General features: G+C 36.3%; 1 protein-coding gene across 8 annotated transcripts in view; it reads right to left on the bottom strand.

Moving 5' to 3' along the window:
* LOC106877504 (flotillin-1) overlaps positions 1-27,499 on the bottom strand; it is an 89,992-nt gene that overhangs the window by 52,577 nt on the left and 9,916 nt on the right. For all 8 annotated transcript variants that reach the window (XM_052967216.2, XM_052967223.2, XM_089351873.1 and 5 more), the window contains exon 2: positions 1,474-1,549. In XM_052967216.2, coding sequence (XP_052823176.1) covers positions 1,474-1,549 — 76 coding nt within the window. The remainder of the gene's footprint in view (positions 1-1,473; positions 1,550-27,499) is intronic.

Genomic DNA, 27,499 nt, shown 5'->3' with positions numbered 1-27,499 from the left:
AATGTTCAAGAGAAATGCAATCTAGTAATTATGTTAAGAACAAGTTGGATACTGGAAATGTAGTGAGCTGAAAAACATTGACAAATTATACAAGCAATTAGACAAAAACTCCCTCTAGAGGTGTTTAAAAATGTAAAGACAAGCAAGGGAGATGACTGCAGTAAGATCATCCATCCATCCATTTTCTCTATCCACTATTCCTGGAAGGGTTGAGAGAGTAGAGTCCTCAGGCATTTCCTCCATAGGGTCCTATCAGAAGTTATTACACTTTTCAGTTAGATCCCTAAGCGTGACTAACAGACTATGGATAGTGTTTAACTGTCTTATTCTGGTCTGCCTCTAGGAATCTTGCTAGCTGGATCAGTTTGAAAAATCCATCTTGCAATTGTTTCCTGCAATATTCTAATCACATGTTTGTAGTACAGGAGCTGTGACTTGACAATGGGGAGAAGTAGTGGCTTGACCTGGAGAGACTCCCTGAGCTATGCACCCTGTTGAATAACACTATTCCAGAGATCCTTTGGAGAAACCTCATTTTTAGCTGCATGTATTCATGATTGTCCTTAACATTCATGACTATAGGTGAAGATAGGCACATAAACCGAATTGAAGACAGTGAGGTTGGACAATATAAATAATGAAAACTAGAGTGGATCTGATCTTTAACCCCAACTGATGATACTTAACATTCTCAGCTTTGTAATTGAAAACCATACCAAAACACATTACTTTCACCAGATAGCTTTAAAAATCAAAGCTATTCCAGTTTGTCATGGTTTATCTGTTATTTTTAGATTTTAAATAACCATAGAGTTTTTGTCTACTAATTGTTTGGATTAGTCTCAACTGACTGAAGTTTTTCAACTCACAATATTACATATGTGGGAACCTACAATGTCTATTATGCAGAACACTCCCCTGATGTATTTTCTCAAAGTTGTAGTACTGAATACTGTTGTAGTTTTAACCATGCATCTTATACTAATGTAAAACTAATTTTATTTTTATAGACAAGAGCAATAAACTAAAAATAAAGCCAACACGGAACCAGTAATTTCTTCATTTTTACTCCTTACTCCTCTAAACTAATCAGGGAAAATTATACCAAGCAACTAAGACTATGGTATGAAAAGATTAAAGAAAAAACCTCCGGTTGATCTACCTTGAGGTAGGCAGTAAGGAGAGAAAATTATATTTTATCTAAGATTAAAGCTAATCTTTAAATTGATAAATATTAATAAAAGATATAAAATAAAAAAGTTAACCCTTTGATGGCACTATTTCTAATGAAATACAATGGCTATGAGTTTTAATTAATTTTGAAAATAATCAAGAATTTGGAAGAATTTAAGTGATGGTTTTAATTTAATGGTTTTAAGTGATGGTTTTAATTTAAAATTGGTCTCAAATGCATTGGTACCAGAAACGATTAAAATATATTCTGCTTGTATAACAAAAATAATTGATACTGACCTCTGTATTTTCTGAATGCCAGGCCAAACAAAAGCTCTCCCTCCACGGATATATGCTGGTTGACTGTGAAAGCATCCTGTAAAAAACAAAATAGAATGTAAGAGATAGAAATTATTACTGGGTTTATTTATCTTAGCATAATCTCAGGGCCACAAATGTAGAGGGAAGGATAATAGGTAATTGCACTGACCTCAGTTTATGCCAATTTATCATCCACAAATGGACAAAAGATAATGATAACTCCAAATGATAGAAATAAATTCCACAAAAACTTTACTCAGTGTGTCACCATTTCTAGTATAACCAACGTTCAAAAGCAGATAAGAGAATTCAAAACTCAGGTTGATCACTGGTTATAACTAACAGCTGGAAAAGAGTATGAACATCAAACTTGATCCTTTCTCCATGAAACGGAGAAGCTCACCTATTGTACATAACTGATCATAGAAAGTAATGCATCAGCTTAGTATAGGTATTGAGACAAACCTTTTATATATATAGAATTTTGTACTTCATTACATAGATTTGCTGTAGATGGTAAGGGCAGAGATTATTGACACACGTTTTTAGTATACAACCAGATGCACTTTTTATTGCTACCACTCACCCATGAAGGTGGAACCTGCAGAGAGTCTGATAGACTAAGTTCAGACATTAGTTATGTAGCTTTGTTAGCAGGTACAAAACAATGTGCAATGGGAGGTTTAAAAGCAGTTTTAACTGAACAGGAAACAAAATACGATAAATATCAAATTGCAGATTAAAAGACTTAACTTTTTATTTTCTTTTAATCAACATACGATATCAGTAGGAACTGAACTCAAGTCAACAAACTGCAGTGCAGCTACTACCTAGTGATGAATAACACTTGTGATACCCTACATTAATTAGATTTTGCTAGTAACTATGGTTACCAACAGCTGTAAGGCATAATATAACAAGATAACTGCAGCATGTGTTAAACACCGAAACAAACAGGAGGTACCTCAACTTAATATAATCAACCAGCATTCACACTAGGTGATAGTGATTCCTCGTATAGGTTTGTATGAAATCACAAATTTGCAGGAAGTTGGGGAGAGGGAGTATAATTGAGTCAATTAACCTCAGTATATAACAAGCACTGGTTTTTTTTTTTTTTGACCTCATTTCTTCTTGGTATGTGAAGAAACGTAATTAAATCTTGTAACATTTATTGCAGTTAGTGTTTCTGCTCAAACTGAGTAAAACTATTTTTAACAGACACAAAGCCAGGAATTTGGAGAACGGGGAGAGAAGGGGTTTAGTTGGTTACATAGATCCCAGTACTTGACTGGTATCTTATTTAATTGACCACAAAAGATGAACAGCAAAAGTGACAATGGCGGAACTTGAACACATAATCTGAGAATCAACAATGATTTCAGTAATGAATTTGATGAGAGGGTAGGAGTCCAAAGTTCAGTTCTCACTCCTCTCTTATTCATCAAAGTCTCTATAGGCCATCATGGAGAAGTTTAAGAGTGGCTGTCCATGGAACTCCTATATGCTAATGATCTAGTTCTCATAATTGAATCTAAATGGTAATTAGAGGAAACTCCAGACTTGGAAGCTAAACTTACAAGTAAGAGGCCACAAGGTAAACTTAGCAAAGACTAACATTTTGATAAGTAGAAAAGATTTAGGGAAAGGGCCTTGCTCCCACCTTCTCTTCTATAATGTGAATGGATGTGTTCCTCTACAGCAAGAAACCTATCATGTTCTGGACCCCTATCTCTCACTTTACCCTTTCATTCCAAAGCATAAAGCAACCCCACTCTCCACTGTAGTTCTATTCAAAGATAATCTTAGTCTTGCAAGCACAGCAACTTAAATAGTGCTAGTACCGCAGAAAAATGCACATAGCTCAGAAAGCATGCTAATGTAGCACAATGCAGTCTTCAGAATGTTGGATTCTATCTCAGCATGGAAAATAGATTTTTGATGATGATGAATGTAAAGTGACAGAAGTATTATTAAAATACTAAAATGTATGAACATTTCAAGATGTGGCCTCTAATCTGTCTAAGAGGATAAGTCTATGCAAGTTGGACCATGATGGCCCATCTGACCCATGCTAGCATAAAAAAGAAACAAAATAGAGTACTAGGCAAAATTTTCCAGTTGGCCTTAATCAAATAATTTAAGTCAAAATTGTTGTAAAATGCAAATTGCCTCTGATTATGCACAAGGACAGGTTATATAGTGAAAGGATTTCACTTGGTTTGCTAAAAATAGCAGCCAAATTTTCTTTAAATCATACTCAGCCATTAAAAAAAAAAGAGAGGAGTACAAGACAAATTAAGTAGTCTTAGATACATTATCCCAAAGAACTAAGATGAAGTGGTCATGGCTGGGACACTTTTGAATGCCTGTACAGTCAGAGTGAACTGGCACCAACCAACTTAGACTTGATTGAATTATGCCCAGTACTTATTGGGGCTGTTTTCAGTAGGATAAAATGGTAAAAGTCAACTGTAAGATTTGTTTTAACTAACAACAAAGTTAGATATAACATAATAACATTTAATTTGCTAAACTGTTTACAGTTTCTACTAATTCCACCAATTCACTTGCACATGAGAAATCCAAATGGCCTAAAATATCTGTAATTATCTCTTGTAACATTAGGTAAATGCCACTTACAGAAAGTATTTCCTTTCCCGCCCACCAATAACTAAGCTGTGGATTAATATTCTAAGCAATGGGAGAAAAGGAGCAATTACTAAATCTCCTACTCAACATGTACTAAAATTAACAGTTAAACCATTTATCTAATGCACTTTAAAATGAGCCAGGTAATGAGCCTCTATGCAGTTTCCAATTTGTTAGAAACAGCAGTCAAATCTGTCAATCAACTCATACCCTATCATCTTAAAAAAGGATGGACCTCTTAGTATATAAAAACGAAAGTAAGTTCCAAGTTGTAGACTACAGCTTTATATCAAGATAACTAGTATTTTGCATATGAGCACCTCTTTTCAAGATGATGATAATCAACAATTAACTTCTGAAATTTGTTTAGCTCTTAACAGAAAAAAACCTTAAATTAAAAATATTGTATACCTTAAAGTACTGTTATAGATACTAGAACAAGTTAACTTAGATAACTTAGGTTTCGGCCAGTATAGGCCCAGGCCATGTCTAACTTAATAGCACCACCTGGTGAAGTCATTTAGATTGTGATTCACACCTCAGTCATATGTGGGACACCATGGCCTGTTCTAGCAAAGAGTTATTAATGCTGGAGACACATACAGGATTTTGAGAAATTTGTCCATAAAACTTTTGAATTTTATGGGATATGTTTCCGTTTTGATGTATTTTGGTATAATACTAAAGAGAACTGGATCAGTTAAAGTAAAGTAGTTGTGTCGTAATATTATGAGTTTTGAGTTCGATTTCTATAGTGGACAAATAGCACAGGGGCCAAGTCTTGGGCAGATGGCTTAGGGGTGGAGTCTTGGGTGGATTTTAAAATTAATGCCAACATCATTTGTGCAATATTAATGGAATATTTCCCACATCACACAGATGATGTAGCACTCACAGCAGCATTGGAGAGAGTAGAGATTGAGATTTTTTAGTCAACCCCAGTAGTCAATACCTATCATGCTGTTTATATTTCTTGTTATTGACCTGTGGAGTGCTTTCACTTTCATAACGCTTTGCTTCGTGTGGGGAGACCACAGCGGGCAGAAAAAAAATTCATTAAAACACACACACACACACACTTTACAAGAAACTAAAAATAAAATTGACAAAATTTTACTTTTGGATCTATGTTTGCTTTTTATTAATATATTCATTTATTTATGCATTTTCATTAACCTCAACTTGAACTGTCTCAATAGTTTGACTGGAGCAATTTTGAATGAATCAACATTTTTGGACCAAATGAAGATTGTCAGCAACTTTTTGAAGCAATTTTCCCAAACTATAGCTTATTCATAATTATATATATTTTTGGCTTTAACATGAGCAAAGTCAGGTACTATAGCTGGTTGTATGGGATAACATAGTTCTACATGCATGATGCCTAAAAAAAAATAGAACAACGATGGCTAAAATGCCTCTAATCATTGGCCAGCTGAGCAGGTTCTAGAATAAATTAAGAATGACACTAAAAGAATTCATTCGCATTGATTGATATTATCAGGGAATATAGTATTGGAGTGAAACTTACCACTAACAGATCAAAAATTTGTTATTACAAGAGACAGCAAGAGAGCCTCTACAAAGTGGTCAGATTAAATCACATCCTACCAACCTAAAAATAAAGAACATGGCTTTCCAAACACATTGCATATGAAAATAGATGAATAAAAAAAAGAGATGAGATGGTTAAAAAAGACCATTGGTCTACTTGATCCAAGTTGACTTTAGTCTTAAGCAGTATCAACTATAGATTGGCATTCATCAGTCTTGAAAGATCATGGATCTGCACCTGGAGAATTTCATGTCAGCTGCTGATGGTGGTGCAGCATCTGCTGTGGCTGTACAGACCCAAGTCTACAAAAGAGTGGCAGTCTTGCATGCAGAGACTGCATTTAAAGAAGCTCTCCATCTCTCTCTTTGAGCACGCTTTCCTTCAGTGGCAAGTTTCAGTTTCTCTTCCCCTTGCTTAGTAAGATGAGATGGTCATAGAAGACCATTGGTCTGCTTGAGCCAAGTTGACTTCATGCTGAGCAATATCAACTATAGCACCAATGAAGTAACATTTACATCAGTGCTTCTCAAAGTGGATGATACTGCCCCGTGGAGTGAGGACTGAGGAAATTTTATATGGGTACTGAGGGCAAAGGGGTGGTGGTGGTGGTGTCAATGAATGCATTTGTAAAACTCTTTTAGTGTCTTCTATTTAAACATTAATTAAAAAAAAAATGAAAATTTAATATAATATTATAATAAACTGCTGGCAACATCAACAATAATAATAGATCTTGAAATGTAAGTAAAACAAAATCGAATATATGCCAACTATTTGGAGGATGGTGCTATGGTAGGTAGTCACAGCATTAAACTAGTGTTGGAACTCAATTGGTACCCTGACAGGACATTAGATGGGTGAAGGACATAGCAAAGGAACATTGAGATAGTGTTGCTAAAAGTAGCTAGTTTAAAATATTTGTGCAGCACTTACTTTGGTGGTCACTACACTGCTAGAAATAGCAATAAAATCTCACTACCAGTTTGGAAAAAAAAAAAGAAAAAGTGAAACAAAGAAAAGGAAAGAAATATTGGATAATGTAGGCTTAGATGCAACAAATTTCTCTGAACAAAGCTGACATGGAAGTAAACAACAATTCAGTCTCTTATGCTTGCACATATACTATCACCTGAAACTCTTTGAAAACTTGAATGCCTAGATAATTGCACGTTCTGACCTTTGAATATTTGATAAGTCACCTATTTTCTGCATGCATGCAAGATTTACATTATACCCTTTGATACTAGTGTTTCATAGATAAAGACTTGAATGGCAATCTTCTGAATTACTCAAAACATCAACGATACCAACAACATAAAATACTATCAAGTACAGCATTACAATAGGTCAAATAACTAGAAAAATATCAATATATTTAGTCACAAGTAAGTGAGAACTACAAGAATTGTTGGCAACCCTGATCAAAAGCATGCATGACTTTGATCTCCCCCACCACATCCCATATATTAAGGTCTACATTGTCTAGCTTTTACTGGTTTCAGCCATTGGATTGTGGCCATACTGGGGCACTGCCTTGAGAGTTTTAATTGAACAAATCAACCTCAGTACTTACTTTTTAAGTTTGGTACTTACTCTATAGGTCTCTTTAGCCAAAACTTAAGTTATGGGGATATAAACAAACCAGCAACTGACTGTGAAGTAGTGATGGGGAATTAATACAGAAACACACACATAAATGTATACATATATATATGATGGGTTTCTTTTAGGTTCCTTCTATCAAATCCACTCATAAAACATTGTGGTTAACCTGGAGTTACAGCAGAAAACACTGAACCAAGTTGCAATGCAATGGGATGGAACCTAGAACCATGTGGTTGAGAATAAACTTCTTACCTCACATCCATTTTTATTTTTTAAAACTAGGGTGGTTTGTTTTATTCTGGATCCTCCAAATATTTGCTTGGCTTGCTACAAATGCCTGTCAAGAGCTAATGCTTTGAGACAAAGCATGAATGTCACAATATTGCAGCTGACGCTTACCTATAAGTCATAAACTGTTGAGTCTAAGTAAGAAATCAACATGTGCACACAGATCAAGAGTAGCAGAATTATTCCTGATTATATATGGATAGAAAACATTGCTGATAGAATCTACCTAAGTATATTACAAGTAATTTTTAAATTGACCCTCAGTACTTTTAGTGGTATTTATTTCAATACCAGAGATACTAAAAAGCATTGGCACTGCATATTCAGCCAACTTATCACTTGGAATTTAGTGTACATGTGAGTTATATACAAGAGGGTACTGAAAAGTAACTGGCTCTAAGGGTACCATGAAAGCCTGGTTAGAGGCCTAACCTTCCAAGTTCTTTTACAGGGTTTAGAACTGAAGGACTGCTGCAATAAGTGTGTGAATCCAAGAGGGGAATATGTTGAATAAAATCATAATTAACTGATCCTCCTGTATTTTCTTTTACCCAAAGCCAGGAACTTTTCAGCACTCCCTTGTACATTTTTGTGCATATATATATATATGGACAAAAACACAAAAACTTGCAATAAACTGAATCAATAATGGCTTAGTTGACTCGGTAGAAGATCAATGGATTTGTATGTCTCATCACCAGCAATGTCTGGTGATCTAGGCAAAGCTTTTAACTGTTGCTGGTCCAATCCAGCTAGCAGTAGAATATATAAATACTGTCTGTTGTAGTTAAATAACATGGATGCAGCAGTTAAATTGCTGAACAGATATGGTATTAGACTACCACCTAGTACAATTCCTCTGCAGGCATTTCTTTGTGTATTTGCACAGTACACTTTATTTGATCTATCTCATTTCCCCTGGGATTAGTCCTTGCTCAGACTGATTAACCACACCAATGATCAAAAAGCATTCCGACTATGACCATTCTCTATTTCTATTTTTACAGACTGTGTATATTGCACAGCAATATTCAATGTATTCTTTCTTTTTGAAGATGACAAGGTCTGATTTGAGAGATATTTTACAACCAGATAATGCTAACCACACAAATGTTAATGAGATATAGTATTTTTGAGTTAAGTACATGCAAACAGCGGAATATGTTTAGAAATTGTGGTAAGGCTTCATTTAGGAAAAAGGATTTTCAGACAAATCAATCTTTATAATGCTGACTAGATGTAAAAGTGAGAGATTATGTATCAACTGCACTACTACTTTTTTTTTTAAAGCTTAGTACTCATTCTATCAGTCTCTTTTTGCTGAACCACTAAGTAATGGGGGCGGTGTAAACAAACCAACACTGGTTGTCAAGCAGTGGTGGAGGACAAGCACACACACACATAATAGGCTTTTTTCAGTTTCCATCTACCAAATTCACTCACAAAGTTTTGGTTGGCTTGCAGCTACTATAGCAGAAGACATTTACCCAAGGTTCCATGCAGTGGGACTGAACCCAGAAAGAACCACGTGGTTGGGAAGCAAACTTATCACACAGCCACATATGAAAATGAGGAAGACAATGGCCCTAGAGGATGCACACAGCATCTTGGAATAGCTGAAGTCAAACTATCTAAAGAAAATTATATACAGCATAATACAAAAAACAAGGAAAAAGCAATTATGCTATGAGTTATATTTTTCAGAATAATCCTTTCCTGAGAAAGTCCTAAAGTAAGTTGGTTTCACTTCATGTAATTTTTGATAATTTAATGGTCTTTTGCAATACATCTTTTTTTTCTTTCCTGTACGATGGGTTATAGTATGTTGTTGGCTGGTCTGAAGTGATGACTGGTCAAGTTGCTGAATGAATGAAAATGTATTTCTTGGACTGCATGAAGAAATAACTGACTACACCCACAAATGATTAACAGAAGATTTTTATTATTGCACATAGAGTTTAACTTTGTCAATCTTTCACAACCTCGTCATCCTTTAACATCTGCTTTCCATGCAGGCATGGGTTAGATGGTTTGACTCAAACTGGTAAGCTGGAGAGTTGCAGCACCAGGTTCCACTCTGATTGCCCTTCTTATAACACCAACCACTTCAAGAGTGTAATGTGCCACTGGCATTGGTGCCAGTTACATGACACCGGCATCGGCTACAACTATGCTTTCACTTGGCTTGATGAGTTAAGCATGGCACATCACCAAAGGTCTTGGTCACTTATCATTGCCTCTGTGAGACCCTATGTTTGAAAGGTGCCTTTTATGTGCCACCAGCAGAGATGCCGTTTATGTGATACCAACATCGGCCATGACTACAGTTTCACTTGGCTTGACAGACCTTCTCAAGCACGGCATATCACCAAAGGTCACGGTCACTTGTCATTGCCTCTGTGAAGCCCAATGGTCGAAGATCATACTTCACCACCTTGTCCTATGTCTTCCTGCGTCTGCCTCTCCCAAAGGTTCCCTCCACAGTCAGAGATCAACACATTTTTATGCAGCTAACAGTAATAATTACATACTGGAAGTCACTTCCCCATTTGGAGTTTACAACAAGCTTACTGATTTAGCAATCTGTGGCTGGCCCATCCCGACTGAAGAATAATTGCATAATATCCATGGTGACAGAATTTCTGTTTACTATAGGCCATCTTTCTTATCTTGCTGAATGTGGTAAGAATGGTGACACAAAATACAGTTGCCTCAAAATTCTGAAATTACCACCAAAAACTGCTTTCTTAAAAGTCACAAGGAGAAGATTCTGGAAGATGGAATTGCCTAATGGGTTGACACTGATTGGTTGCTTCCAATCATGTGAAACTACTCTGGACTGATCGTGATATACGACTGGCTACCTAGTAGTTCAATTTTGAATCACTCACTGCTACACGTTTGTTTTCCCTGCTTAAATGGAGCAATTATTTCACAACTGAAAATATTCTTCCCACTGCTATCCATTCAATTGGGAATTGGAATGGACTAGGCTTTAGCTAGACAAATTGGAGCAAAGAAAATTACATATCTTACTCAAGGGCACAACACAATAGCTACAGTAATATCTGAACTCATTGCTTGTCTTAGTACTCAAGCACATTAATCTCAATGGGCATTTGCAGAATTCCCTTAACACATTACTGAGATCTACTGGGAACTGATATATAAACTAATGCATGGCACTGCAATATACATACACACACACACACACACATTTTCCTGCAGCCAAGACTTTTTTAAAGTTCTTATACATATATGTATGTATGTATATATATATATATATATATATATATATATATATATATATATATTAATAGTTATCGCCAAGCCAACATGGCAGTCCCAAAATTAGGACGAAAGCTGCCGTGAATTAGCTCCAAGAAGCCATCGCCTCTAGCTATGTGACACACGAAACCTGTGTCCTTTATAACCTTCGAACAGGGGAGGTCAGCAGTGTCCCCCTGCTGGTTTGGCATCTGCAGACTAGTTTCAGGGTGTTGCCCCTTGTCAATGCAGAGTAGCCAAGCCCTAGCCAGGTGGCGCTGCTGACTATCTGTTCGAAAGTTATTTATCTAATTTCAGTGGAATCTATCCACTGGTTGATAACTATTAATTTCCAGTACCGCTGTCGTAGTCTCCTTTAGAGAGACTTAGAAATATTAATAACTCTATATATATATATATATATATATATATATATATATATATATATATACATACATACACACACACACACATAATCATCAGAATAAAACATCTACTTTTTCTTGCCCACTTGGGTTGGATGGAATTAGTTGAGGCATGTCTTTTTAGATGCTATCCCCATCACCAACCTCCTCCTGTTTCCAAGTGAGTTATTTCCCCATGACCAGACATGTTTTCATACAAAATTGGAAATGGACACTGCTTGCAGACAGTGACACTAGCTTACAACTAACACATGATGCCAAGGCAAGGAAACGACAACAACATCACGCACAATGAGCTTCTTTCAGTTTCTGTCTACCAATTCCACTCAGAAAGATTTGGTCGGCTCAGGGCTATGGAGGACACATTGCCCAAGGTGTCGCACAATGGGACTGAACCAGAACCATAACCATGTGAGTGGGAAGCAAATTTACCATATGGCCATGCCTGTGTGTGTATGTGTGTGTTGAAATCAATGTGATATCAATATGAATCACTTTTAAGAGAGCTTGAAAGAAGCTATGTACATGTTATATGTACTCTACTTCAATTATATGGCTTTGATTTTTTATCCTGTATGCAATGGCACCACTTCTGATATATACAGTATTCTTCAACTGAAGAGAGAGATGGACAGAGAGGTAAAGAAAAACAAATTATCCTCCCTTTCAGGTCTAAACCATAAATAAAAAAAAAAATTCTGCAGTCACATCAACAGCCTTGAAGCATTATGACAGTCTAGATTGCAACACAGATGTAATCTCTTACAGCTGTACTGTGATCCACAAGCTTTTAAGTAGTCTATATAAGAATAATCAACATCATGATAGTAGTACAAACTAAAGTATGGCATATCAAGTGTACCAAGTTTATAGGCTGTTTGTAATTGATTGAGGTTACTTCTGTGCCGTATAACTTATTGAGTTGACTGAGGCTACTCAACAACTATATTAATACAGTCAATAAGATGATGTTTAGGACTTCTTTCTTTTTATCAGTGAGTGAGAAAGAGAAGAGTATCATCAACGACCTGATTTTTGTTTTTCGGGGCCTCTGATTATAATGGGAAGAAGGAAGCTATCTTCAAATCTGAGACCTAGCTCAAATGCTTACAGGAGTGAACTTTGTTGAAGGCCAAGCAAAGACCAAATGTTGCTGCTTAACTGGGTGATGAATTAAATTTGTTATTCAAAACCCCAAAATGCAAAGGGAAAGAACAGATACCATATGTTAATAATTCAACCAATTTACAGCCCTGGACTGGTTCCTTTATTTTATAGCCCCTGACAATGAAAGGCTAAAAAGGCATTGACAGGATTTGAACTTACAAAGCAAAAACCAGAACGAATACAGCAAGTCATTTAACCCTCTAATGAATTAGCTAACTTGTTACCTAGTTAGTTTCTGAGCGAAACACTTCATTTCACGTTGCTCCAGTTCACTCAGCTGTAGAAATGAGTTGCAATGTCACAGTTGCCAAGCTGTATTGACCTTTGCCTTTCTGTTGGATAACATTCAGTGGCATAGAGAGGGGAGAGTGGTATGCTTGGGCAACTACTGGTCCTCCATAAACAACCTTGCTCAGACTTGTGCCTTAGAGGGTAAATTTCTAGGTGCAATGCCACTTGGTCTTCAAATATTGCCTCTCCACCCCCAGATGAGACAAAGGAGTTTGAGAAGTAGATATGCTAAAAGCTACACCCAACCAACCCATTTCAACAATAAAACAATGACTGTAGAATAAAAAATTTACAGTATTTAATCAGGCATTGTTGTATAGTTAAGAAGTTTGCCTCACAACTGCATGGTTCCAGGTTCAATATCACTGCATGACACCTTGGACAAGTGTCTCAACCATAACAGTCCAACTAAAAGCCTTGAATGAAACTTGGTAAGAGAAACCACAGAAGCTTGTCTGATGGACAGAGTGGAAATGGTGTGCATAACGGGTAGTAGACATCCAGTATATGAAGCTCCATTAGTCATCTCTCAGAACTAATCCAATCAATTCAGATGGAAACAGATGCTAAGTTCAATATACTCCAGTAGAAAAAAAACTAGAATTCCAGACTACAACAATGTTAACCATCCTTATGTCAACGAGGCCTTGTGGACATGAATATCTATCAGGACAATCAAAATGGATCTGACAAATACTCATTGAGCACAAAATAGGTTGATGCTTAGAAATTTTTGGGGGATATCTCTGAAGAAATCGAAGTTAGAAATGATTTCTAGAACAAGGAGTCTCATAAAAAATAGAAAGAAAAGTATAAAAAAATCTGGTAGCTTAATTACCAGTGAAACTTAACTGACCTTCTCATACAAAAATCTATTCAAATTGTTATCGATTAACAAGGAGGGGTATCTGACCCGAACACAAATTACCAACACAAGAATAAATTTAAACAATTTTGGAAGAATAGATAGGAAAAACTCTTTCAATATTCAGAATGTGAACAAGTTTGTAATTATAGAATTTTCTTATGAGTCGTAATTAAAACATATTTCGCCTGTGTTTTTTTTTGCAGTGCCTTTGAGTGCCATCTTGCCCATCACTCGCTTTTCTGCGATTGTATACTATCCTGAGTATATGTGCTTGTTTTGGTTATTAAATGAGAACGTGTTGAACATACAAAAAAAACAAACAAACAAAAAAAAACTGGGTGTCACAACAGGTTCAGTTAGTTTAATATGTACATGGCTTCTATACACAGCTTCTACCCACTTTAAGATCGCTAAAAATGGCAGAGAAAAGAGATCGTTCTCTCAATTATTTCCTGTCAATTCAGTTTTCAGATGCAGCCGGGATCGATAAAGTATCAGTAAAATAATTAGTCGATTGATTTTATACTGCTAAATAAAACAATGTTCTTGTGCCTTATCTACTGCTCCCCACCACCTCTAAAATATACAATTTATACTCTTTAATATACATACTTAGCTCCTAAATAAATCAATACACACCCATGTACACACTGAAAGCCAGAGTTTATTTATTGTAAAGAAATTCGGCCATCTGTGACGTTCACACAACTTTAATGAAATAGAATTTTAAAAATGAATTTCCTGGCTTTATGTGATTTTACTCCGAGACTTTTTCATCAGCAGCCAAACTGGAAGCCGTTTGTGCTGTGTTCCTATATTTATATCTACTACATACATAAAATATTTCACCCGCACACTCAGAGATACCATTGCGGCATTCTTGACCTAATTCGGAAAAACTCGCTCGCTCGCTCTCCCCAAGAAGCACGGACGCACTGACTTTCATAAATATAGTTTCGTAAATATCAGAGACACATATGACAAACATTTAAAATGAGAAAAATTAAAATGTATTCAATGAAGAGTGATTTCTAACACAGATATACCATAGCAAATTTCAGGGAAGAAAACAGCCCATCAAATCGACTTAGTGTTAACAGGTACATTATTTTATCGGCCCCGAAAAGATAATTTCTAATATAGGTAATATATGACATAAAAAAAGGCTTAATAATGATAATTTTAAGATAAGTCAGCTCATCAATTTATTTTATTTTATCGGTGTACCATCTTAGTCAAAACAATGTCAGCTAATTTGTTTGTCAAGTACCACACAGAATATCTGAATTAGTAGTGTCGCGTTTCTTGATAATTAAATTTAATTCCCTCCTGTAAGACCATCTTTCGTTTGGTGTTATTTTGTAGACTGCTTCCAAGTATAATTAAACCTTTGGAAAGTGATAAGATTAAAAGCAACGTGAAATAACTGCTGTGCGTGGTCACTCAGCCTGCTAGAAAACGTATTTAAATCCCCCCTCAAATCATTCTGTCGTAAGGTCATTTTGGCGATAGTCATATAAATAAACAAAAATTAAAACGGTCGAAATGCTTTTGATCAACCCAAACAAGAGGCTAAAGAGATTCTAAAGCAGCATACGAGGAAGCTACTACGTGCTCGCTCAACTTGCTAGAAATAGCAGCCTAATCTCCCTCAAATCATACCGTATTTTTTTTTTAAGTAAATACCACATTGTGTAAGTGATTGTAATTATTCTTTCAATGAATTTTCCCCGCAGCTGTGCAGTTTCAACTTCCGTTTTCTTTTTAGTTTGAACTTTTCACTTTCTATTAGTGAAAGAATCACATCGTAGCGAAATGTCATTAATCTGTAGGAAATATACACGTTGTAGTCATTTCCCCCACTAGAGTTAAAACACAAAAAAACATATCTTTTGTTGGTGTACTTGATTGTATATTGAAACGAAGGCAGTTGTATTATGGTCGAGTAATAACAGAGTACATAAAATGCACACTATTTTAATATATTTTTGATACTACTCAGTCCTGTGAATTAGCAAAATATTTACAACATAGAGCAAAGTACCTAACGGTATTTAGTTAAATGTACCCATTACGTTCTGAGTTCAAATCCACCAGCAGGTTCCCCTCCCCAAATTTGAGGAAGAAAGCAATTAGGGTAATCTTCAAGTTTAGGGGGGTAAAAAATAAATAAAAATATTCAAGGGAATTAACTGAACGTCTTACCAGTATTCTCCGTACATCTGTTTATAAATAAATCACACACGTGATTTGATTGACGTTAGGGTTAGGGTGTGATTTATTTACAAACAGCTAGAAGAAAACGGATAATACTGGTAAGTCGTTCAGTTATTTCCCTTGAATATTTTTATTTACTTTTTTACCCCCCTAAACTTGAAGATTTCCAGCAATTAGTATTAAGTTATATATTTTTTATTCTAGAAATTCAATACTTTTCTCTAATATCTTGAATTTATCTCGGATGTTCTAATTTCAGTTCCACAATATGAGTATTTGGAACAGGCTGAAAATGTAGGTCAAACAATGTACCATTTTAGTGTGTGTGTGTATAGATAGATAGATAGATAAATAGAGAGAGAGAGAGAATCACCGATGACAGAGACGATAGTAATAGCAGAGTTATTTTGAAAGAACAGAGGACAGCGTAAAGGTTCTTTTCGTGTTTTCCCTCGTCACCTTTTGAGGAAAATAAATTTGATGCTGCTGATGTTCAGTTCCGTGTCTGCACTGATCAAGTAGACTGTGATCAAAGGCGTTCTAACCATGACCATCTTGTTCTTTTCTGTCAATGTTTCAAGGACTAAATTATCCAATGACCCTCCCCTCCCACACAGTGAAAAAGGAAGACCGCTGGGTGTAATCTAAGAGAGATTTGGCTGCTTTTTCTGAAGACCAAGTGACAACCACGTGGAATCATCCATGCATTTATCATGTAAATCCATTACCATGATGATTCAGCGATTAGGTTTCGATTTCGACACTCAGTAACGCCATTTTCCCCTACATCAATAAAACTATGATAGGAAATAAAACACCATCCCGACATCAATATTAAAGGGTTTTCGAACTAACAACGATTACTCGATCAACTAGAAGCAGTAGTCAAATCCTCCTCAAACAGATACCCCCACCTTAAACCAAACTTATTGGATGAATGCCTCTAGAAATAGGTGTTAATAGGTTTTTTCATAAATTTTGATTTGGAGGCTAAATAACATGTATTAGCACGGGTGTGGCACCGAAGACTTGTTTATTAAATTATCGGATCTTTTTTAAAACGGGGGCCACATTTTTCATTAACGAAACACTTTGAAACTTGGAACACTGGTAGAATGTGTCATATAAAACATCTTTTTCTCTTAGTCTTCTTTAAAAAAAAAGAAATCCATAAATTATTCCATGTTAAAGTTGTCGTATTTCTGTAATTTCAACCAATCACTGACGTCCATTCAGCCGATATACATTAAGTGCCGACTACATAAACAAACGATTCTGAAACAATTAATCCTAACCCTAAGGTTAGGGTTAGGGTTAAAGCAAATTTAAAATGAAAAAAGCAAATAAAACGAAGAATCGTTTGTTTATGTAGTCGGCACTTAATGAATATCGACTGAATGGACGTCAGTGATTGGTTGAAATTATCGAAATAAGACAATTTTTTACATGAAATAAATTCGAATACAAAAATATTTTTCTGTTCTATAACACAAAATAGATAAGTATACGAAGTTTGAAAATCTTTCCGTACCAAAAACACTACGTAAAACATTAATGAAAAATGTGGCCCCCCGTTTTAAAAAAGATCCAAATTATCTAATGCTATATCTGTTAATTCTATAGCAAACATTTTATTGTTGTATCCTACCATTTTATAAATACCTTATTACAAAAACATTTGCAAATGAAAGAAATCAGTTGTCTTAACTGATGTCCAACTAAAAAGAACGTACTGAGATTTTGTGCTTTTTCTTTTCGGAAACCATTATTTAGTGTTATTTGTGGTCATTTCATTTGAATTAAACGGCAAATGTCTCTGATAAAGCATGAACATTACAACACCTTCATTTCGTTTTCTCATCTCTTAAAGATTTGTAATTTTATGTCAATCAAGTCAGGGCTTCGTCATCAATGCAGCAGACTGGCAGAATGGCAGACAAATTGTCTTGCGATATTAAGTTCCTTCAGGTTTCACTAGAGAGACTTTGTCTTTCATTTTTCACGGATCGATAAAATAAAATATCAACCAAAGACTAGGGTTGATTTAATCGACTAATATCCTCTTCTCGAGATTTGTGGCCTTTCATAACGTTACAAACTATTCGACCATCAGACAAAATTCCTTTCTGAATTTGGTTACGTCCGGGTGTCAACTCCAGTCGTTTATCTTTCATCATTCCAGGGTTGGGCTCAATTAAATCAACCGAGCCCCTCCCTATCTTAATCATTTTTTAAGTAAGTACAAAACAATTTATCATAACAATAATAATACCAAATGTCAAGCAGTTTTGTTAGACGGGAAGGACTCTAGTTTATAAACGTCACAAATTTAAATTCCCACCCAGTTATGATCAGTATGTGCCTTTGCTGAAAAATCAGCTTCATGCTGTCAAGGCAAGAAAAAAAAATCTACTCGCTATTTTTACTTCCTACATTAATAATTAGTGTTGCCAAAAATTCTTTTTTTTTTTTTATGCACCAAAAGTGAGGAAGCAAAACTAAAAACATCGGGTAGAAAAGTTGCCAAAACATCTTGGGAGTTAGGTGAAATGTGGAATATCAGGTAACTTGTAGAAAATAATTATTTCTGATTCAGGCAGAACAGATAACTGGAAGAAATATTGCAAGGTATCCTTTCTCATGCCCTAAGTAACGATTCTGCGAGCAAGTAGCCCTTAATTTGCAGTTTGAACGCACACATGCACACACACACACACACACATGGATTGGAAACTTGAAGGTCATTCGACCACAGAAAATTTACCTCAAACTGATTGATGCAAGCATGGAAAAGTGAATACTAAAATGATGATATATAGTTTAAGTTGTTACAGCTGTTTAACACCAAGCCAGCCCTGATCAAGCAGGCCTATAATGAAAGGATTGCTAGCTTTTTTGAGTTTGTAGTGAAACCTCTCTCTCAGGCATTCAATCATAAATGATAACGAAGCTGCTAACATCTAGCCTTAGGCTGCCTTGGACCCTTCTGTCCACCATCCTGATTGGTTCTTATTTGCGCGGCAATTGTCCCCATGTTCTGCTTGCTAAGCGTGGATTGCGTCCAATCGTGGTTTTCAGATAAGGTCACGTGAGATAGTTTTTCTGTTTCCGGTGAGCCCTATTTCACCTATAAATAAGCCCGATCCAACAACGGTAGTCGTCTTCGATTCCATATCTCTCACAGGTCTGGTCGCTGACCACACATACAGAACACAGCTACAACCAGTTCCAGCGCCGACGTCTTCACCACCTATGTACTGTCTACTACAATGTCGTGCGCCAGCAACCCCACCACCAGGTACACACCAATATCAACACACTCGGTTTTATATCGACCCTGTTTGAGTGGATTGTTTCCACCACGAGCAACAGTCAGAACTAACCAGCGAGAATATTCTGTATCAGGTAAACGGTCACAGCATTCGACACTCAACACACATATTGTGATACCACAGCTCTGCTACTTGGCCACAACTTCCTGTGTATGAACATTCTATCTCCTTGTGTAACTCTAATACGAACTGGTATTTCTCATTCTCAGTGTTTGAGACTTGTAGTCTATGTTACAGACACTCTTTCTATGTTCTGTGTTCCTCTCATTCACACGCACACTTGTACTCTCACATATTGTACACACACTATTGCTTATACGACTGTCCGTTACTTCACATTGTTGTATACATTCTCTTGTACACGAAGGCCTGACTTATCTACTGTGTTATTTATATATGTCGCATGCATGCACACGGACACAATCAGTTTCACTATGTTAATAAACTTACTCTTAATTATAAATAATAACGGTTGTCTGTCCTAAGTTCTTTTACTGGTACTATGGCTCGTATCTCCCACGATGAGCCTTCTCTCTTATATATCTTATTTTGTGTTCAACCGTGTGACATGGTAAAAAGGAGCCTTTTCCGTCTACGTCGCCATCTCCTTTGGTTCGCACGGTCGAAGTATTATAAGTTCATTGTCCAATGGATTCTTCCAACTGGAAAATAGCAGAGTGCAATTTGAGGGAAATTGGTTGTTATTTCTAGCATGTTAAATGACTGCATATAGGTTCTTTTGTTGGCTTGCCAAAAGAAAAAAAGAGCCAGTCATTCAAGCACTGATATTGAAATCAATATCTACTTTTGTAGCCTTATGCAAAAGCTAGATATTATTTCTTGATACCAAAATCCCTACAGTCTAGACTTTGCATTTCATTGTTTTTGGGTTCCATAAAATATACACCAGCCTGGAAATGGTGACTGATTAAATCAACTGTACCTTCCTCAAAATTGTGTAGCCCTACACCAATGTGAGAAATAGTTGTATATTTTCTTCAAAATATTTGCAGGCCAATGTTTATGTTGGACCTTATGTAAGTATTACTGTGAGCATAGATAGCCTAGCTTGACAAGATACAAGACAACCACTATCCTTGTCACTAAAACTATGTTGAGTTTATGACTAAAACACTTCACTATCAAGAGCATGTGATTTTCTCTCTTGGAAGTTGGAAATACCATGTTAATTGGGTTAGTTAGCTTGATGATATCAACTAACATTTGCTTTATCATAGCCAGCATACACTCACACTACCATTTGCATTATCTAGATGTGTGCATGAGTGAGTAGTTGAGAAGTTTGCTTTTTAACCACACGGTTTTTGGTTTAGCTCCATTGCATGGTATCTTTGCCAAGTGTCTTTTACTATAACCCTGGACAGACAAAAGCCTTGTGAGTAGATATGGTAGTAGACAGAAACCGAGAGCTTGTGTGTACGTGCATAGGGTATAGATGGATAAGTATGAGTGTGAGTATATTTGTATGACTTGTCTTGACATCACATGATAGTTGTAAATGAGTGTTACTGTCATACAAGCAGTGCCATCCATTTCCAATATTCTGTAAAAACACGTCTGGCCATGGGGTAATATTACCTTGCTTGGAAGCAGGCAAGGGTCATTGACATCCCGCTGTAGAAAATCTGCCTCAAACTCCAATCAACCCATGTAAACTCATCTAAATCCATTGCAATGCAGAGAACCTGCATTGTCAGCAGGTATCTGAGGGTCTTCTGCTATAGCCGTGGGCTGGCTAGAGCCTTGTGAGTGGATTTGTTACAAAGAAGTTCTTGCCATTAAATATCTCAAGGAATATTGTCAGACTAACAATTCCGCTCAAAATAAATATGCATCTATTTGGTTAATTGAAAAGGTCTGATACCTTTCAATAGCATTGGCTTCATGTGAATGGATGCCAAAGAAAAAGACTAATGCAGCTAAATGAAGGTCTTAGACATTATTGACAGGAATGTAATACAAGTGGACAATCTTTGGAAATATTATTTTACACAAGACATCACTCTTTACCGACCAATCTCTTTCTCCACACTGAACATTTTTAGATTTTAAGGACAAACTTTGTGATACAAAAATAGGAATAAATTGGAATAGTTCATGGCTATTTCAGTATGCAACTTGCATTTGATTAATCAACAATGCGAAATATGGTAAAAGTAAATTCAGGTATGGTGAGATTTGAACTTTCGACTCAGAGCAACACGCTAAATCTAGTTAGGTTCACTGGAGAATGAAAACTTCAATATGCTCTTTGCCTGCTCAGCTATGCTGCTTATAGACCTACATGTTGATGCTGGCCAATTGTACAGGGTAATCCAATGCTACTGGCACCTGGACAGAATTTGAGCTCAGGATGCAAAGATCTGAACGCATAATCATAATGTATCTTGTCCAAAGCGTTAACATCTTGCTGAATGCAAACCAATGCTCCGGTGACTGTCAGTTCACTGTCTTATGTCATCAACAGGGTGCTATAAATGCTAAGGAATCAGACTAAATATGCTATTTACTTACATATCTTTACATTGAGTACAAATCCAGTTGGGGTTGACTAAGAATCATCACAAGGTTAATTAAAACAGATACTAACCATGTACTGAAATCAACTAAGATGACTAAATCCTCTTGTATACATTTCTGAATTTGCCCAAATGTTAGAAATGACTCTGCTCTATGTTCTCAGTTCAAATTCTGTGAGGCTTGATTATATTAAATTAGTACCAGTGGTGTGCTTGGATCAATTCAGTTGACTATGTATTTGTAACCTTAGTCCTAAGTTAGAAATTATTAATACGAATATGTTAGGCATGATTTAAGCCAAATCCTGTGTAAGTTTATTATTACTAATATTATCATTATCAGTCTTCTTTATTTCTTTTCTAAGCTCAACTGCACATCAGTCCATCCTTTAATAGTTCCTGCAGCATATCATTTGTTTCTGTAGAAGATGAGGTCATAAGCTTTTCACTCACCCCTTATTCATTTTGAGAGAAAGAGATTCTGTTGCCCTTCACCAAGGGCAATACAGAAGATTTGGAGAATAGATCCCAGTACTTGATTGGTACTTTATTGGCCTCATAAAAAGACAAAAGGCAAAGTTGACCTTGGCATGATTTGAACTTGGAGTACAGAAAACTAAAACAAGTACCTCAAGGAATATTACCAATGCTCTAATGACTGCCAATTCACTACCCTACTGTCATCAGTTGGAGGGCATAGATTGCAAGGTTTCTGGACTAAGTGCTCTATCTTTTTTACTCTCATCACTTTACATAGTGTTCATACCATTTATCACTCCAAGGGCTAATTAAAATAGCAACCAACCATGTAATGAAATCAATTAAGTTATCTAAAACTTTCCTCATTTATATTAAGTTGTCTAAAACTTTCCTTATTATGTATTCCTGGATTTTTATCAATGTTAGAAATGTTTTACAGTATGAAGTTAGAGCACTTATTGTTTCGAGTTCAAATCCCATCCAGACCTTCCAGGGTCAATAAAGTACTAATAAAATATTGGTTTCAAATCTTGGCACAAGACCAGCAATTTCGGGGTGGTGGGGTTTAAGGTGATTACATGGACATCAGAGTTCAGCTGGTACTTATTTTATTGACTCTGGAAGGATAAAAAGCAAAGATGACCTCGGTGGAATTTGAACTAAAAATGTAAAGATGAACAAAATCCTGCTAAACATTTTGCCCAGCATGCTAACAATTCTGCTATTTCATTGGCTTGATACCAATCAAATATTGATTGCATTGACTAATCCTGCCCAACAGATTTCTGGCTTTGTGCTAATGTTAGAAATTATCATCGTTATTACCAGAACTGTGGAATGATAAACGGTAGTGTTGAACTCTTTAGGTTTTTAATTCACTCCCCACTATTGAGTTCCAAATGTCTGTTGAGATGAATTAAAACTATATATATATACAAATCTCCATACAAAGTGCAGTCTTTCCATCAAACAAAGAAATCAGCATCAGAAGAACAAGAGTGATAAATAAGAAAAGGTGGTTATTTTAGCCTCCAGTCAACCCTTACTAAGCAGACCTATAAGACGTTCCAACCTATGTGGGTATCTAGGCTAATATCATCTAATGTGTCCTACTTTTGAAGAATATTGTGTTGTTTAAGAGATTTCAACTGCTATTTCTAGCAGGTTGAATGACCATGTAAAGGCATCCTAATTTAATAGCAAATGAAGAAGTTAACTGTAGTCATTTATATAATCTTGTAAAACATGTTAATTCGGTAAACTACATACGCATACAGGCATATAAAGGTGTGGCATCACAACCAATTACAAAAATGTGTAGCATACTAGTATACTATTTAACTCATGTTGGTGTATAAATTGTAACATTGATTTATATATTCTAACTAGTGCAGCAGAAAATAGAATATTTATAATATAATGTGATGTCTTAGTTGCGGGAAGAGTGTTTTTTTCTAATCTTTCTCAAATACAGCTACTGTTATCACACAGTTACGTCATAGCTCAAGTTTCAAGTTCTACAATAATCTTTTAGGTGCAGTGAATGAAACTTGAGCAGAAGCATAAATATTTATATATATAATATGTAGGAAAGGCTGTGTGATTAAGAAGTTTGCTCCTTAACAACATGGTTTTGGGTTCAGTGCCAGTGCATGGCACTTTGGGCAAGTGTCTTCTGCTATAGCCTTATGTTAACTCTTGTTGAGAGGGTTTAGTAGAAGCAAGCTGGAAAGAAGCTCATCATATATATGTATGAATATATATATCATTTCTATGTTTTCCAACTTTGTGATTTTTTTTAACATCCATTTTTCCCATGCTCACACAAATTGGACAGAATATTGTTCAGGCAGATTTTCTATTGTTAGGTGCCCTTCCTGTTGCCAATCCTCACCTGCTTTCAAGTAAGGTAATATTTCTTCATGACCTGAAATATTTTCACAGAGCACTAGAAATAAAAGACTCCTTGTATGAAAGTCTCACTCACAACTATCATGCAATGTCAAAGAGACAGTAATACATACGTAAATATATGTAATCAACAGGTTTCATTCAGTTTCCATCAACCAAATCCACTCTTGTTAGTCAGGAGCTGCAGTAGAGGATACTTGTTCAAGGTGTCATGCATTATGACTGAACCCGGAACCACATGGTTAGGAAGCAAATTTCTTACTACACAGCTATGCTTGCACATATTACACACACGCACATACATACACATGCATGCATATGTGTGCACACATGTACTACTTAATTGTCAAACTGTAGCACACAGCAAAGGGCTGAAACACACATACACACAGTCTTATGCGGAGTATGTATGGAACAGTCACTGAGCTCCATCTGCCTGAATCTCAAACATGGTTTCAATTCTTGCAATTAGCAATTGAACCTTTGCTCCTGAGAGAAAAACATATGCAGCATAAACACTTTTCCCCTTGGGCTCCTGAATTCAATAGTCCTGATCACTCACAAGGTCAAATAGAGTGTCATATCTATCACACAAGCACATGAAATAAATATTCTTTCCTACTCTAGGCACAAAGCCCGAAATTTTTGGGGAGGGGACCAATCGATTAGATCGACCCCAGTATGCAGCCGGTACTTAATTTATCGACCCAGAAAGTATGAAAGGCAAAGTCGACCTCATCAGAATTTGAACTCAGAATGTAAAGACTGATGAAATACCGGCGTGCTAATGTTTCTGCCACCTCGCTGCCTTCATGAAATAAATATTAAACCTCTTGCTATTCTATAAGTACTTTAGTCATTCATTTGATATCAGTTGTTCAAAGGAAAAAAATTGCTTTAGAAAGAGTATGCTACAAATTTATCTTATACAATAAATTTGTCAAATGATTGTCTTCTAGAGACCACATCCTTGGAAAATATAACTTCATACGTTATATATTCTTTTGTTTCAGTCATTTGACTGCAGCCATGCTGGTGCACTGCCTTTAGTCAAACAAACTGACCCCCAGAACTTGTTCTTTGTAAGTCTAGTACTTATTTTATCTGTCTCTTTTGCTGAACCGCTAAGTTACGGGGACACAAACACACTAACACCGGTTGTCAAGCGATGGTGGTGGGGACAAACACAGACACACACACAACGAGCTTCTTTCAGTTTCTGTTTACCAGATCTACTCACAATGTTTTGGTCAGCCCAAGACCATAGTAGAAGACACTTGCCCAAGGTGCCATGCAGTGGGACTGAACCTAGAACCATGTGGTTGGTAAGCAAGCTACTTACCACACAGCCATATCATTTAATATCCACTTTTCCATGCTTGCATGGGTCAGATGGAATTTATTTGAGGCAGATTTTCTAGAGCCAGATGCCCTTCTGTTGCCAACTCCCCACCCATTTCCAAGCAAGATATTTCCCCAGACATGTTCTCAAAGAATATTGGTATTGAATGACTGCTTATATGACAGTGACACACATTTACAACTATCATACGACGTCAAGACAAAGAGATACAAGCACAAACAAAAGGTTTCTTTCAGTTTCCATCTATCAAATCCACTCACAAGGGTTTGGTTGGTCCACAGCTATAGTAAAAGACACTTGCTCAAAGTGTCAGGCAGTGGGATTGTATTTGGGAAGCAAACTTCTTACTATGCCTCCACCTATTATATATGCATATTTAAAATTCACCTTTCATGCATATTTCTAACAGCTGTTTTGATCTCAGTGTGTATAATGAAACAAAGAAATTCAATTATTCATTTGGAAGATGTAAAGCTACATAAGTAGCTCAAGGTCTAAGTGTTTTGTGATTCATAAAACAAGAAAATCTGACCTTGAGTCACATATAGCTTTCTACATAAATAAAGAGATTTACTCTTCAATATAGAATCCTATTTTTTTTTGTCTTTATTTTTTTTATTTAAGGAGGTGGTGCCTATGACCCATTACATTCCTCTGGTAAAGAATGGAAGGAGGAAAGGTATCTCCAAACTGGAAACCTGGCCCAAACACATGCAGTAGAGTGAACTGAGCTAAGAGCACCGAAGGTGCCAGGTGGTGGTTTTAAACCGATCAGTTAAGTTTATCATCCAAGAAAGGCCATAGAAGGTGTTGGACTCAGAACACAAAGAGCAGGAATAAATATTGCCAGGCATCCAGTCTGATGTTTGTACAGTTTTGCCAATTGACAGTGGTGGATTGGTACTTTAAAAAAAAAAAATCATTTTTATGATCCTGAAAGGATGAAAGGCAAAGTTGACTTTGTAGGGATTTAAAGTCAGAACACAAACTACAAGGCCTGATGCTCTAACAACTGCCAGTTTACTACCCTTGTGCAAACCCCTACTTGCCCTATAAACTGGACTCTCTCATCAAAGACGATGTATGAGCATTTAGCTTTTGCTGAATGACCTACACAAATGATTTGTTTATAGTGATCAAATGTTTATGCAGCACACAGATCGATGTTGTCTGAACAAGTGCACCGTGTACCATGCATCAGGTGTCAAAGTGATCACAGAACAACACAAGATGAAGTGTTTTGCTCAAGAACACAATGCACCAGCCAGTCTAGGAATTGAAATCATAATTGCTAGATTACGAGTGCAATACCCTAACCACTAAGCCATGCATCCTCACTATGTGTGTGTGTGTGTGTGTGTGTGTGTATACAACTATATATATATATATATATATATATATATACACACACACACACACACACACGAGGGTAAGTTAAAAAGTAATGCCATTTTGTTTAGGACAAGTATAATTACAAAAAAAAGGAACATGTATCATACATCAAAATGAAGCTGGTCCTCTGTAGATCACATCCCTACTTCTCAACATAGTCACCGTTTCTCTCAATAGCAATGTTCCACCTTCAAATGAGAGCATGCATCCCTACCCCGTAAAATTCTGTTGACTGTTGTTTGAACCACCTCTTCACTACAGTTTTCACTTCCTCGTCACTGGAATGTTTGCCACTCAAATCCTCCTTCACGGGGCTGAAAAGATGATAGTCCAGTAAAAATGATAGTCCAGGGATGGGGCAGGGATACATGCTCTCAATCGAAGGTGGAACATTGCTATTGAGAGAAACGGTGACTATGTTGAGAAGTAGGGATGTGATCCACAGAGGACCAGCTTCTTTTTGATGTATGATACATGTTCCTGTGTTGGTAATTATACCTTTCCTAAACAAAATGGCATTACTTTCTGACTCACCCTCGTATATATAGCAATTAATTTACTGAAATCTGTGGAATGTTTTATAAAACATAAAATATCAAATTCGTTTCCTGCATTTTGTAAATAATATATTTCTTGTGGTCTCCTGGGAGGG

This window comes from Octopus bimaculoides, chromosome 1 (assembly GCF_046866305.1).
Source record: "Octopus bimaculoides isolate indiv1 chromosome 1, ASM4686630v1, whole genome shotgun sequence".
NCBI lineage: Eukaryota > Metazoa > Mollusca > Cephalopoda > Octopoda > Octopodidae > Octopus > Octopus bimaculoides.
The sequence above is the reverse complement of the archived record's forward strand: the minus strand, read 5'-3'. Positions and strand labels throughout refer to the sequence as shown.